Genomic DNA, 15,469 nt, shown 5'->3' with positions numbered 1-15,469 from the left:
AGAAAAAAGAGAAAGAAAAAAAAGAAAAAAAATTAGAAAATATAGAGCTTTAAAATCATGCTTTAAAGCAGGGGTGGGGAGAACACATTTGCAGTCAAAGCAAGCCATAAAAAATGACTTACACTGACCTATGCTTTATGGTTGTTTTCAGGGCATCATGTGGGCAGCTCCATGGCTCCTTCCTTTGGGCTGTTTAAAGGACAATTCTTTTGAAAGCCCCTTTACCTGCTTTATGGGCTGCAGCCCTTCTCACTGCCTCTTAGCTATTTATCTGTATTGTGGAAACTGCAGACGGTGGCAGATCGTGTTAGAGCCCTCAGTGAGTACCCAGCTGCCTTTTCCTCGTCTTTCCATTTAATGTTAGGTTAGGATATGGATGGCAAAAATGAGTAATTTTCTGCACTGTCTCCATTTATTCAGAAATCTTCCACTGCATGCCACATGGCCATTCGTTCAGAGTACAGTTTGAGAGCCAGACTAAATAGAAATTGTTTTTATCACTATTTAGAGATGTGAAGTAGACTGCTGAGGAAAGAATTCAGTAGACTGAGTGAGTAGCCCCTCAGCACCTACTGGCCTGGACTGGGTGTGAAACTGAGAAGTCATCAGAATGACATTCTTGGCAGGAACCGCCTCATCTTAGACCTGCTCTACAATGGGTCAAAACTAATGTTCACAGAGCCATTGGTTCAGCACACAGATAAAGACTGAAATGGGCTGTGTTCTACAGGGCAGAAAAAAGTAAAAAACCCTTAAATCACTATGTATCCATCGCAAGAATTAAGTAAGCTGGTCTGGAGGTCCAGCTACTGAGGAGGCTGAGACAGGTGATCACTTGAACCCAGGAGTTCCAGTTCAGCCTGAGTAACACAGAAAGAGCTTCTCCCAAAGAGTTCTTCTTGTCGCTAAGTATACAGCATAAATGACACACTTTATTATTTACTGTCTATATGTATAAGCTAGGATGTGAATTTGGCACAGAAAAACATTACACACTCAATAACATGTTAGTTTATAAAACGCTTTTTGCTACAATTTGGATTCACCATTATTAATTTTTTTTTATAATAATTTAAATTTCATTTATTTAGTGCTAGGTCTCAAGGAAGCAACTGCAAAATTATTCTTAAAGAAAATTAGACCCAATATGGTTGCCTAAAAGTAAATTTGTTGAAAGATAGTACAAATACTATTCAAACACACACATAACTTAAATCTTAAGATAAAAATGTCAGACTGCAATGGATGCTAACAATAGACACCATGTATGTGCACATGTGTTCAGTTTGACATGCAGTACAGTTATTCCTTAAGAGTGACATGGCAAAGTCTCCTCACACCTGATTAGACAATTATGAACCTGCTACACGTCCATTGCTGCGGATACTGTCTCTTTAAATGCAGGCGTCATTCCTTTCCTGCTAAGGTTTGCCTCACCTTGCACTTTGGACACTTCTGGGCATTTCTCTGCCCATGCTCAATCTCACTGGCCCAGTGACGCAGTAACTTGTCTCCTTTTTTGTACTCCTTGCAGTTAACACCTTCATGCCAAGGAGAGTGGCACTTAAAACACCAGATGAATTGGCAAGTGGGACACTGGATCTGTGCAAGAGAAACCAGTTATTAGTAATCATGAGATACACGGAATAGTCTCTATCACAGTGATAAACACTGGAAACAAAGGCAGCTTGGGTAGGAAAGGGGTTTTTTGGCTTACACATTCCAATCACGGTCCGTCATGAAGGGGAATAAGGGTAGGAACTCAAGGAAAGAAAGGGGACTACAGCCAGAACTAGAGCACAGGCCATAGAGGAACCCTGCTTGCTGGCTTGTTCAGTTTGCTCTCTTATATAACCCAGGACCACCTACCCAGGGGTGGCAATGCCCACAGTGGGTTGGGCACTCCTATATCAATCATTAGTGAAGACAGTGCTCTACTGACGGAGGAATTTTCTCAATTGAGGTTTCTTCTTCCCAGATGACCTGAACCTGTGTCAGGATGACAAAAAAAAATGACCCAGCATAGTGCCTCGAAAAATAAGAATGTCAGTGCTTTGGGAAATCAGCTAAAGGGTTATTATCTGAAATACTTTCCCCACGAATAGACAAGACAAATTCCCAGTAAAATAGGAATACTCTGCTACTGAAAGAGGCAAAACCTGTTTTTGACAAGGATCGTTTGTTGTTCAGAGACTACTCAGGCATTCATTAAACATGAGATATTTTCATTTTGAAAATAATTTTGTTATATGAAAATCTGCCCCATTGAAGCACAGAGTAAATCTCAAAGGCACCAAATCCAAACAGTTTGACCAGTCGTCAGTTCAGCTATCCCCTGAGCCAGCTTTCTAGTCACTTCCATTGCTTTTCTCACCAAGGGCTTGCTTAACATACGAGTGTTCCTCAAGTGGGAAGCACAGTGCCAGTGCACACTGCTGAGTCCGCACTGAGCACTGATGGTCCTGTTAGCGAGGTAACAGTATGACATCCTGCCGGTGACACCTAGGAAACCATCAGAAGAGAGCCTTTGTGGTGAATGCCAATGTATGGAATATGCTCACTGAGAGCATCTGTTGTCCACACAACACAGAAGATATCTTTCGTGCCTTCCTTGTTTCGGATGGCAGTGACATGCTCTGTTTCATACAGTATCTCTCATTCTCGCTATGAAAGTGTGGTGATAAACACACCGTTGCACCCCTGAACTCTACCACCAAATTCTAACAACATCAGATGAAAAGATGTAAGATCTATTTAAAAAAAAAAAAAAAAACAAAAAAACAAAATAAATCAACAAGCCTGAGGATCTAAGTTCAATCCCCAGAACCCATATTTAACCAAAGGCAGACATAGAGGTGGTTCACACTTGTAATTGTTGCTCTGGGTCTCAGTGGCCAGTCAGTATAGCCTAACAGTGAGTACACTGGAGTACAGGGCCAAGTAAAAGGTTGTCTCAAAAACTAAAAATACACAAGGTGGATGATGCCTAAGGTTGCACTCTGCATGAACACCCTTGTATGCAGAGATGCACAGACACAGACAAACACACACTGCTGTCTCCTTCTCCTGCAGGGTTTTAAATCAGATTTATATTCTTTATATTATACTTATTAGTGAATACAAAACGTTACTTTGTGACCAGGAAGCACTTCACAAAGGTGGGATGCTACAGTGGCTCAAGGATCCCTGAAGACAAAAGCTGAACTATCACATCTATAGATCTTAAGGTACCATAATGAAGGAGTCTGGCACCTGGTGTCTAAACCAGAGAATGTGGTACCCAACAAAAAGCCCTACTAATTCTTACTAACACAGATGTGGAGACAAATAGAGAGAATCACTGTAAAGCAAGATCTGAAGTAACTATGAATAATAAAAATTCACACTGAGCTAAAATAATACAGAATGATAGCCAGCTTTGGTACTCAGAGAATATACCTGAATAGTTACAGAATTGGTTTTTATCTGAAGATGCCATGATGCCTTACTCATTATGACTTAACCACATTCAAAATCAGCCTTCCATAGATGCAGATAGGAAAGCTGTCTGTCTCTTCCTCTGCTCCTTTGTTCAGTTATTGCCCTCAAGAGATGGCAGTTCACAACCACAGGCCTGCCACATGGAGTTTGCCTTCTGAAATAAAATTCACTTCACACAGATGCACCATACTCCCTCTTTCCCACTGGGACTGGTTTGAATGTGAGATGCCTGGTCTCCAGCTGGGGGCACTGTTGAGGAAGGTTGTGGAGCTTTTAGGAGGTGAACCTTACTGGAGGAAGTGGGTCACTGGGGCAGTGCCTAAGCTTTAGAGCCTTGTCCCAATTCTTGTCCACTCTTCTTTCTGATTGCAGATGCAATGTGGCTCACACTCTCCAGCATGATGGGCTGCATTCTCTTGAACAGCAGGGGTTTTGTTAACAGTGAGAAAGATCACTAACATAACTCAAGGAAAGTCAGAGGACAAACGACATAGAAACACAGGGCTCACGAAAGCCCGTATGTAATGAGTCAGGAGCTTACATTTTCCAAAGAGTTTCTTCAGATGACTCATACTGTCTTAGGGTTTCTATTCCTACACAAAACATGATGACCAAGAAGCAAGTTGAGGAGGAAAGGGTTTATTCAGCTTACACTTCCACATTGCTGTTCATCACCAAAGGAAGTCAGGACTGGAACTCAAGCAGGTCAGGAAGCAGGAGCTGATGCAGAGGCCATGGAGGGATGTTACTTACTGGCTTGCTTTCCCTGGCTTGCTCAGCTTGCTTTCTTATAAGAAAGAAGAACCCAGGACTGCTAGCCCAGGGATGGTACCACCCACAATGTGCCTTCCTCCCTTGATCACGAATTGAGAAAATGCCTTACAGCTGGATCTCATGGAGGCATTTCCTCAAGGGAGGCTCCTTTCTCTGTGATAACTCCAGCTTGTGTCAAGTTGACACACAAAACCAGCCAGTACAAATGACCCCTTGTCAACTTGACACACTAACATATCACTATTAAGCCCCAACCCTTACTTTCTTATTCATCACCAAGATCTAAATAAATTTACAAGTCCCACAGTCTTTACAAATTCTTACATATTAAAATTTCAATCCCTTTAAAATACCCAATCTCTTTTAAAATCCAATGTCTTTTTACAATTAAAAGTCTCTTAACTGTGGGCTCCACTAAAATACTTTCTTCCTTCAAGAGGGACAATTATCAGGGCACAGTCACAATCAAAAGCAACATCAAACTCTTAACTGTCCAATCTCTGGGCTCCTTCAAAAGCTTGGGCTTCTCCAACTCTGCCCTTTGTAGCACACACTTTATCTTCTAGGCTCTACCTGCTTGTATTCCACTGCTGTTGCTGTTCTTGGTGGTCATCTTATGGTACTAGCACCTCTACTGCAACTAGGCTTCACCAACAGCCTCTCATAGGCTGTCATCATGGTGCCAAACCTCAAATCCTTTGCATGACCCCTTCAGTTCTGGGCCATCAATTGCAACTGAGGCTGCACTTTCACCAATGGCCTTCCATGGCCTCTCACAGTGCCGAGCCTCAGCTGCTCTTCATGACCTCTTCATGCCTTCAAAACCAGTACCACCTGGGTGACTCTTACAAATTACCAAGTCCAGCCGCAGCACGAGGTACAACTTGGCTATCTCTGGAACACAGCCTCTGTGCTCTCAGAAAACACTTCCTAGGAGATTTCACCTCAATGATGCTGGTCTCTTCTTAATCACCACTAATTTCTTAGCTCCAGCATCAGTAGCCCCAGTAATGCAAAGGTTTTGCTTTAGTAGTTCTGGTATCTTGTTAATCACAGCTGATTCTTCAGCCCCAGCTAACCAAAACCACAGAATCTTTACAATCAAAATAGCAAGAGCCCTGATAAAAGTCTTTCATCTTCTCTCTGAAATTTTACAAGCCAGGCTTCCATTGTTTGCACTGTTCTCAACATTATCTTCCAAGCTCCTACAGATTATCCCACAGAGCTCTTAACAACTAATAACTTCTAGCCCAAAGTTCTAAAGTCCTTCCACAGTCCTTCCCAAAACATGGTCAGTTGTCACAGGAATACCCCACTTTTGGTACCAATTTCTGTATTAGTCAGGGTTCTCTAGAGTCACAGAACGTATAGTCTCTGTATAGTCAGAGAATTTGTTATAATGATTTATAGTCTGTAGTCCAACTCCTCAACTGTGCCCTTCCCCCCAAGTCTTGAGCAGGCCTGAGAGACCTTGTTTACCACAACAGACCAAGTGATAGGATCTAGGTGGAGTTACCCACCTTGGCTGCACAGAACACAGAAGCAGAACTGCCCCTGGGCTTGCCTTGAGATATCTCTGACTGTGACCTAGAACGGATTATGAATTATCCCACCCATCTCCGGCAGAAACCAGGAGGGGTTGTGGGTTGGGCCTTCCCCTTTAAATTGAGAGCTGAACATTAAAGCTTTGAGCCTTGATCAGAGAACTTTGTCTTGGCTTCATCTCTTCTCGCCCTCCGTCCCCTTTCATTCCCAGCCCCCCTTTCAGGTGAACCCAGTTGACTTGTGGCCGCAGGTGGCTACACCCAACAATGGTCAGCTGTGAATGGGAAGTCCAAGGATCTAGTAGTTGATCAACTAGCTCACAAGGCTGGTTGTTTCAGCTGGTCTTCCACAGAAGTAGATTCCAACAGATGTGCTGGCAAGTAAGTGCAAGCAGGTGAAGAAGAGCGAATCTTCCTTCTTTCAGAAGGTGTGGCCCAGATTAAAGGTGTGTACCACTATGCCTTGATCTGGGACTTGTTTTGTTCCAGGCTCACCTTGAACTCAGAGATCTCCTTGCCTTAGTCTTCTGGGATTAAAGGCGTGTACTACCTTGACTGTGCCTAAGCTTTTCATAGCTACTATGCCTCAAGATCTCCATGCCAAGATCCAGGTCAGAAACTTGTGTCTCCCAGCCTCAAGATCAGGATCACAAGTGAGCTCTCCAATTCTGGATTGGAGTTCATTCCAGATATAGTCAAATTGACAACCAGTTATAGCCATTGCACATACCCATGCTAAGTTTGAAAAGGACCAATCTATTCATTCCATCTCTTTGACGACATACTATTGGACCCAGAAAGTCTCCCAAATACATGTAGCTACTGGTTGACATGGTTGACAAGCTGCCTAAGGAATAACAGACATTTGTTTTGGCAGGAGAGGTCATTCCCTTTTTAATGAAGAGAAGCAAACTGTATCTTTTCTCCTTAGATGCAAGACGGGGATTCACATACATCTGGCCTTTACTGTGGAGGCAAAGACAAGAAGACGAGTAGGTGCAGATCCCTGGAGAAGACAACTGACACTGGTCTGTGCTCTTGTGCTACCAGGAATGTCTGGTTATCCCTGAGCATGCTCTATTCCTTCCCATTTCCAGGGGTGTGTGTGTGTGTGTGTGTGTGTGTGTGTGTGTGTAGATTGGAAAGGATCTAATTAACACGATGTTTCCGTTGATGTATCCTGAGGAAGCTTCTTGCTACAAAATGTCTTCCTTATGTTTCCCAACCATATTTAGGACCTTTACCAGGAAATTTCTGTTAGGTGTATAGATATCCAATCTCCCCAAGAGTCTACAAATTCTCTGAGGCTAAAGTCCTCGTCTGCCTCCTGGATGCTCTAATCACATAAGTCATAGGCAATTAGTAAGTTCTCTATAAAAGGAATCTGACTAAATCCAGGAACTGATGTGGCACTGGCCTGCACTACCACATCACCAGATGACATTTCCTAAACATTTTATCTTCTTGACGCTTTAGTGATCATCTTGAATAAAGTGCAAACCCTTCTGCATGAATTAAGAATTAAGAAATACAAACTAACTTCATAAGACATTTCTGATGCTGGAAACACATTTGTTTTTGCAGGAATCCTTGCCATACAACACAAAGGTGGCAGGTACTGAAATTCAGCTGCCCCAAGCACGATGCTTTTTTGTAAACTCATCAAGCGCCGCCCCACCCCCTGCCCGCAAAAACAAAAAACAAAACAAAACAAACAAACAAAAAACCTTAAGAACAAGAATCTAAAATAAAGAACACTGACATAGTTTTTAAAATTTATTTGTGGTTATATATGGTGTATGTATGTTCATGAGGGTTTCTGCACTTGTGTGTGGAGGTCAGAGGTCAATGTCTGATGCTTTCTTCTTTTGAAACAGTTTTCTTAGTGAACCTGGAGCTCACTGCTTGGTTCGCTGGTTGGCCAGGGGCTCCTGGCATCAGCCTTTCTCCACGCCTCCCCAAGGTTAGGGATTACAGATGCATGTTGCATCTCCAACTTTTATGTAGGTGTGGAGATCTGAACCCAGGTTCTCCGGTTTATACATCAAGCACTTAACCAAATGAACCAATGCCCAGCCCTATAATTTTAAATACATCACAAAAATTAATACTTATTATGCTCAAGATGTTAGACAACATCCATGCATGTATAAATCACTCTGCAAATGAGAGCTACCTCAGTTTTCCATGAGGGATTTCTTTAATTCTAACATCAGGTTAAACATATTCTCAATAATGAAACAATTTATTTGCAGCAGATTCATATAGTACCTGAGTGACAGGTACTGAACACACTGATTTTTTTTTTTTTTTTTTGTAATTTTTTGGGGGCACACAGAATAGAATGAGACTATCTTGTCCATAACAAACATACTAGAAACAGACAGGCATAAAGCCGGGCAGTCATACCATCATAATCTACCAAGTAGAAGCTCATACACGTCAGTACCCTGGAAAAGATGTTTCAGGGAAGCCTGTGGTCTTGTGCAATGGGTAGCGTGTTGCTGTCACATGTGCTACGGCCCTCTGTCCGCCGAAGTCTACTTGCAGTACTAGATAGGGTCCCGAGAGCACACACACAAACAAATATCCTACCAGCCAGAACCGAAAGGGCCCTTCAGCTAGCTTACCCTGAGCCTGGCGGACATTTCCCAAACAGATACATTCTCCTGGCAGACTGGCAATATCCTATTTTCTAAAATATCATAGTTTACTGGCGTTTCTTCTAGTAGTGCAGGAAACTTCACATTTCCTGAGGCAAGGGTCCCATAACAGAGTCCAGGTGCGGTCAAATGGACCTTGCCCGAGGGTTGCCCAGGAGGGATGAAATGAAGGGGAAAATTCAAAACACTGGGAACCAAAAGCAGAGAAAACAAGCAGAGTCACACAGGATAAGGTCTATCAAGAGGCTAAGCTTATCTAATGATTCCTTACCTTCACCTCAAAACTTTAAAAAAAATTTTTTTTTCAAGCAGACCCTATTTTTTTTTTAGGGTGCTGTATCAAAACCTCTAAAGGAGGACTGTGGTGGATTTGATTCCCCAAGATTACAGGAGAATCTGCGTGTCCAAACTTAAGACGCTGAGGGACCCTGTCCCCAGTTGGTTTTGATTAGTAAAGTTGCTGGCAGCCAATGGCAGAGGCAGGACTTTAGAATTCCCTGGCAAGGGACTGGGGAAGGAGCAGGAAGTGAGGTAGCTGCCATGGCGGGAAAGGAGTAGATGTGAAGCCTGAGAGGTGCCCGATAGAGAGCATAGCTGTCCTGTGGGTGCTGGGAAACTCAGCCCCAGAGGGCTGCATGTCTGGGCTCAGGGCAGCCAAGATGGAATACAGGTTTGAGTAAGTAACAATTTAGGAGTAACAGAGGGGAGAGTGTTAGCCACATGAAGATTTGGAAGTGGCCCAGCCATTGAGCTGTTTAAGGCATATAAAATATAAAGTCTGCGTGTGTGAGTGTGCATGTGTGTCTTTCATTCGGGAACCCACCACCCCCACCACAGCAGTGATTAGTGTAGCATTATCTGGGAACTGCAACAGGGGAATGCTCCAAAGAACCCTCTTTCCCTCACCCAAGATCACCATTTCACAACAGCTCACCTGGAAATACTTTGTAGACTCCTTCTAAGCTCAGAAAGCAAGGCCTAAGGAAGTGAGTGAGTCTACATCTTGTCCCAGGATCCACTTTTTCACTAATGTATAAAAGAGAGGAGGAACTGAAAACTTCTGTTTTGAGCTACTTCATCCCTAGGCCATTGTGGCACCTCACTGGGTTCATACAAAAGGGAGAGGAAATGAGAAAAGGCAGGTTTACAGAAGACAAAAGCAAAGAAAGGCACCAACCCTTCTTGTTCCTGAACATCTTCTAACCACTCTACTCCAGCACTAGATGTGGTTAACTTACCATCTGGCTGGTCAACACCAAAAATGATTCTTTGTTGTCTTTTGTTCCAAAACCTCAAGATACAACGTGATGAAGGAAAGCAAGCAAAATGAGTTCTAAACACTATTGAGGTCAACTTATGTTAGCTTTAGGCCTGGATTATTACTATTTATAGTGTTTAGGGGATAAAATATCAGGTGAATTTCAATATTTGACTGTTAGAAGTTAAGGGCAGGACATTTTTCTAAAAATATAGCTGTATTATGAAATCAAGAAGGAAAGACAGGTGAGTTTGGCAAGTCCCCTCAAGAATAAACACAGGGAGAAAGAAAAGCCAGCTTGCATCACCAGGGAGCATCAATAAACACTTCAAGGTTAACACATGCAACACACCCTTTGTTTAACTGGCTTCCTTAAACCTACCTGGACAACTGCATTTTTATCTCTTGGGCAACGACGTTTGAAAAGCTACATTTGTTTTCTGTCAGCTGCTAACATGGATGATGTCTCAAGAGAAGTCAGTCCATGTCAGGAGTTACACTGATGCTGGTGGCTGACTGGCTGCCTGCTTCTCTGTTGTAAGCAGTCAGTTTGAAGAGATGGTGTGTGGGGGATGGTGGGTGGGGCAGTTGGGGTGGGTGGGGGGTAGGATGTGGAAAGGAGTGCAGAGAATACTAATTTCACATCCATGGGGAAGCCTGGAAGGTTTCTGCACATAGAAAGATATTTTCTTCTCATTTCAATCAGAGAGCACGCTAAGCACATTTTATACCACCTGTTGACCCGGTAGCCTTCTGAAAGCCTTTAGGAAATTATTTTCACCACATACTGAAATAACATGTGTGCAGCTTTAGGGATTAGGATTGTCCAGAGGGCCTAGGACCATTACAGAAGCTAGTGCTGTAAGACTTTCTCCAAGACATCTGAGTGGCATTTCCTTCTATCTGATGGTGAGTCACAGCACCAGGGTGCAAATCACCCCAGCTGAGCTTAATAACCCTTGATGATGAGACAAGTGAAGCCTTGTTATCAGTTTTACCTTCAGGAGCCACAGAGGTGCTATTGACAACGTGTTCTCTGTGCTGATGGTATGCACGGCCTTCAAACTGAGTCACAATGAAACATGGCTCATTCTTAGTCTTCACTTGGGAGGAGAGGGGAGCTTGGAACTGAAGGGCCTCCGTAAACTACAAGTAGCTGCTTCTGATCCTCAGTGAAGAACGTCCCTCTCTGCTTCTCTCCCTGAACAGTAGCACTCTCACTTTTTCATTAGGATGGATGAGTTTAGGTATTACGATGGCTGGTCTTGGTTGTCCACTTGACTACATCTGGAATTAATTAAAACCTAAGTGGCTGGGTACAGTGGTAAGGGATTTTTCTTAATTACATCTTTTGAAGTAGGAAGACACACCTTTAATCTGGATCTTTCAAGGCAGGAAATCCACCTTTAATCTGGCCACATCTTTGGGTGTCAGCTTGTGTAAGGAACATGGAAGAAGGAAGCTCTTTGCTTCTGGCCTGCTTGCTCTCACTCTCGTTCACTGGCACTACAGCCTTCTTCTTGAGATTCTGGTGTATACTGAAGACCAGCTGAGACACTCAGCTTCTAGTGGACTGAACAACTACTGGATTCTTAACTTTCTGTTGGGAGACAGATAATGAATGTTGCTGTATCTGGGCCACAACCTGTAAGCCACTAGATAAGTTCCCCCTTTTCCCCTCTTTATATCTTCCTTGCTTTCATCTACCTCTTCCTCTCATATATATGTAATATAAATATATATTTATACAGACAGATTGATAGCTGGTAAAGAGATGATAAATAAACCCTATCAGTTCTGATCTAGAAAACCCTGACTAATAAAGTTAGAAATCTCTCTTGCTACAGCCTCCCTACTACTGATGACCTGTATAAATCACTTCTGACTCATGGTTCATGGGCATCTCTGATGTCCCAAGGGGTCTTTACATCATCGACATATTTCTAACTCAAGTGATTTTCTAGGACCTACTGCTTTTCTTGCAGGTAGCCGATTTCACCCCTCTCCTGCCCCTCTCATCTCTTACCCTATCATTGACTCCGCCTCTGTTCTTGTGGACTCCCCTCCCTTCTTGATACTCAGGGCTGTCGGCACTGCTCCCTTGCCTAACAATAACAACCACAGTGGTTTCTGGTGTGTGTGAAACATTACTATCTGTTAGTCATGGTGCCAGTCCTTCACGTATGTGATTTCATTCAATCCTCATCACACTCTTAGAGCAGAGGTGCTATTATTGCCCCCAGTTAAAGATGTATAACCAAACTCAAGGTATTAGAGAAAGTGTGACAGGCTGAGAATACAAATCACGCTTACCTACGTTGGTAAACTCAACATTAAAAAGTTTAATGTGTTTACTCTTTAATAACCTTTCTAAGTACTCCTGTCTTTTCTTTTCCCACACTCCCAACACTTTCCACCTGAATTTATTCTAGGACATTTATTATTACTTACATGTTGGCCATTTATTAGTTCCCATAGCAAGCAGAATTCATAAGAATACTGGCAAGTTAGTAGTTGGTTAGCAGCAATGACGGAAGCCAGCCTGGACCTGGCTCCCTAGACACCAGGTGGAAAGAGAGGCTATAACCAGACGACTACACAAATGTACCATAAAATCCCAAATGATAGTCTCTATGGAGACAAACTTCAGGTGTGGGTGATACATTTGTCTCTAGTTGTCATGTGAGTATATTTAAGCCATATTATCTCATTGTGAACATACTTGCAACTTGACAGGCATTAAGTATGACATTGGGACATTAAAGGGATGGTTTAGGCAAGAAATTGTATTTTTAATCAGAAATTGAAGTCAGCCTTATGGAAATGGAATTGTATAAATTTTTGACCTTATCGCACAAGTTACTGGGAGATAATGTAAATATTTTGAAGAAAAAGTAAAATTGACTTGACACGGTTGTCTTGGTATATATTTCTCAACTCAGGAAAGCATTTATTCAATGTGATATGAATTTGATGGTGGTGTTTAGAATACAGCACATTTTATTCAAATTACTCCCAGATGCAAACTGTTAAGGGGGGGGGGGCTGGAGAGACAAACGAGTGCCCCAGAGTTCTGATTACCTGCAAATGCTACATTCTATCTGTCCCATTGGCATCTGTTAAGAATAAATATTTAACAAATGGTCTTTACAAAATACATAGAAATGAAAGGCCCAGATATGGCAGTCTTGATTTTTACGAGAGAAGCATCCATTCACCTAAAAAATGACTGACATTTTAAATCAATCTTAGCCTGCTCCCTTAAGTGCTCCTGACTTGATAGCCAAAACCATAGTAAATGCTCAGAGTGACTGACATCTTACAATGATGCTGTAACTTAGTGATTCAAGAACAGTACTACAGAAATAAATAAATGTAAAAAAAGGACATGTTGATTGGTAAAAAAAAAAAAAAAAAAAAAAAAAAAACCTTTGTATAGCTATAAATAATATCATAAAGAGATATTAAATTATTTGGAAACATTAGGAATTACAGGCAACCTTTTTTGTTTGTTAATTTATGTCGTAGTTTGAGTACTTTACTAAACTGGAAGTGAATTTAGTTATTGAGATAGATGATTAAAATACATCAAAATGGGGTGGGGAGGAGCGTCCATTTGCTCACTTCAAGTATTAAAATCTTAGTGTCAATTTACAGTGCTACCCTAAGAGCATGTATGCCATGGGGCTTGCTGGCATGACCATGCCAGCACAATCTTTACCTCAGTATCAAGACACTTCTGAGCATGTGAATCGGGTAGTGCTACTTAATGTACAGCTTGGTTTTAGTGATGAGGGATGCTATGTGAACATTACACTAAAGTAGTAAGAAGCACTGCTTCAGGAATTACTTGAATTCTGCCTCAAAATATGGCCAGCATAGAACAGGGTGAATCAATGTCTCTTGACTGCCGAGGTTTTCTCCTCTAGGAGAATAAACAGGGGCAACAAAACCAGTCACACCTACAGTCGGCGGCAGCTTTACTCTTGCTGAAGTCTGTTCTGAGTCGTGCTGCAGTTTGGCTCTGTAATGTTCTAAAGGCCTATGGATGCTGGTGAAGCTTAGGTTGCTACCTACAGAGCTACTGGTTGATGTGAACCCTATAGGGGTGGCATGTAGGGACTGAAGTTGGTCCTCGTGGGTGTGTCCCTGAGGACATACTGAGACCCAGCCCTCCCTTCTCCTGGGCTTCCTCTGCCAATCTCCAGTTTCCTGCTACCACAGACCCCAAGGCAATGCAGATAGCCAATCAATGATCAAAGCTAGGAGGCAATCTTCTCTCCTTGTAAAATGCATTTTGTTACTGTGACATAAAACTGACTGGCACATCCTTACCCCAAACCCTGAAGATTTAAACTGCTCTGACTGAACAACATTTCTTTTGTTCTAAATTCCTGCTCTCCTCAAAGCACCTTTTCTTCTGGTCCACTTGTTCTTTGCTTCTCTGCTCGACTACAGCCCAGTGGATAGACACTGAGAGAACCCTCTTTACTGGGATATATTATCCGAATACCTTTAGCTCACTCAAGACTACACACAGCTTATCTTGACATAATTTTGATAAAAGAAGACATATTTTATTCTTACAATAATTGTACCTTAAATTATAGTCCTTGTTGCCCATTTAGTGATAGCATTACATTTTAAATTACTTATTTTTACTTTGATTCAATTATGCATTCATGGTTTAATTACCACAAATTCCATAAACGAGTATTGTTTTATATGTATATCTAATTTTGAAAGTAATTTAGAAAAAAAAGTACAATACTTTAAGTTGTAGAAAGGCATAGTTTAGTTCTAAAACTAATCTTTTCTTTTTAACATTAATAAAACACAACTGAACTGGGTCCTCAAGCCAAGACTAAGCAGCATCCAACAAAAATGTTCTATGAAGACCCCACATCCTTGGGGCATGATTTCAGTTACATGGCTTCATAAACTAAGATGGCATGTTTTGCAGAAGATTGACAAGACACTTTCCTAATGGTTATGTACTAAAGGGACTAGAGAACTTAACAACACCACAAATAAAAAGACTAAAGAGTCTAGCGGCTTCTAAGGCCAATTAGTCACAAAGAGACTTGGCCTAACCAAGTGGACTCTGGCTCACCAGGGCCACAGTGGAGCAGGGGAAATCACTTGCTAACCAATCTCCTTGAGGCTACAGGACAAACAATGGTGTGGCCATTGCTTCAAAGACACAGCACATGGGCAGGAACTGCCCATAAATGAAGAGGACTTGAAACAGCCACTTGCTGTGACGGTGAGGAAGGACACAGGACACATTGTGGCAGCCTTACTGCCTGTACTGAAAAGTCCTCTGCTCTGCTGTTGGTCAGGCACCTAGTGAGGTGCGACAAGTTGCAAGACAATTGTTCTTCTTAGGGCTGATACATGCTTGTGTCTTGACAGCTCCTTAGGCTGCCTCCTATAACTGAGCCTAGGATTGCTGTCCTCGATCAGTCTTGCCCTATTGAGGCAAGCTCTGAGTGCTGCAGGTCTGACTTCTCTCAGCTGCCTACAGAATTAGATTAAAACCTGTGAAGACTGTACAAGACGCAGCCTGCCCTGCTCTTATCTTCACAGCCGCCTCTCCCTTCCCTCCGATCTGTTTCCAGCACACACGCCTCAGCCTCTGGGCCAAACACTGACTCAGGCTTACTCTGAAAGGATCACCTGCCAGTGTCAGCCAGAACAATTCCTTCTCTTAGAAGGCTATTCTTAACATCTGGCTAGTGTCTACCCAG

At 42.4% G+C, this 15,469-nt stretch overlaps 1 protein-coding gene across 1 annotated transcript in view; it reads right to left on the bottom strand.

Annotated features, from left to right (window-relative positions):
* The window catches only part of Rnf217 (ring finger protein 217), a 116,691-nt gene that overhangs the window by 24,942 nt on the left and 76,280 nt on the right, over positions 1–15,469 (bottom strand). The window contains exon 3 of the mRNA XM_076927920.1: positions 1,438–1,602. Within this exon, the coding sequence (XP_076784035.1) occupies positions 1,438–1,602 (165 nt within the window). The remainder of the gene's footprint in view (positions 1–1,437; positions 1,603–15,469) is intronic.

The sequence above is a fragment of the Arvicanthis niloticus genome, chromosome 30 (genome assembly GCF_011762505.2).
Source record: "Arvicanthis niloticus isolate mArvNil1 chromosome 30, mArvNil1.pat.X, whole genome shotgun sequence".
NCBI lineage: Eukaryota > Metazoa > Chordata > Mammalia > Rodentia > Muridae > Arvicanthis > Arvicanthis niloticus.
Note: the sequence above shows the minus strand (reverse complement) of the source record. Positions and strands in the feature narration are given on the sequence as shown.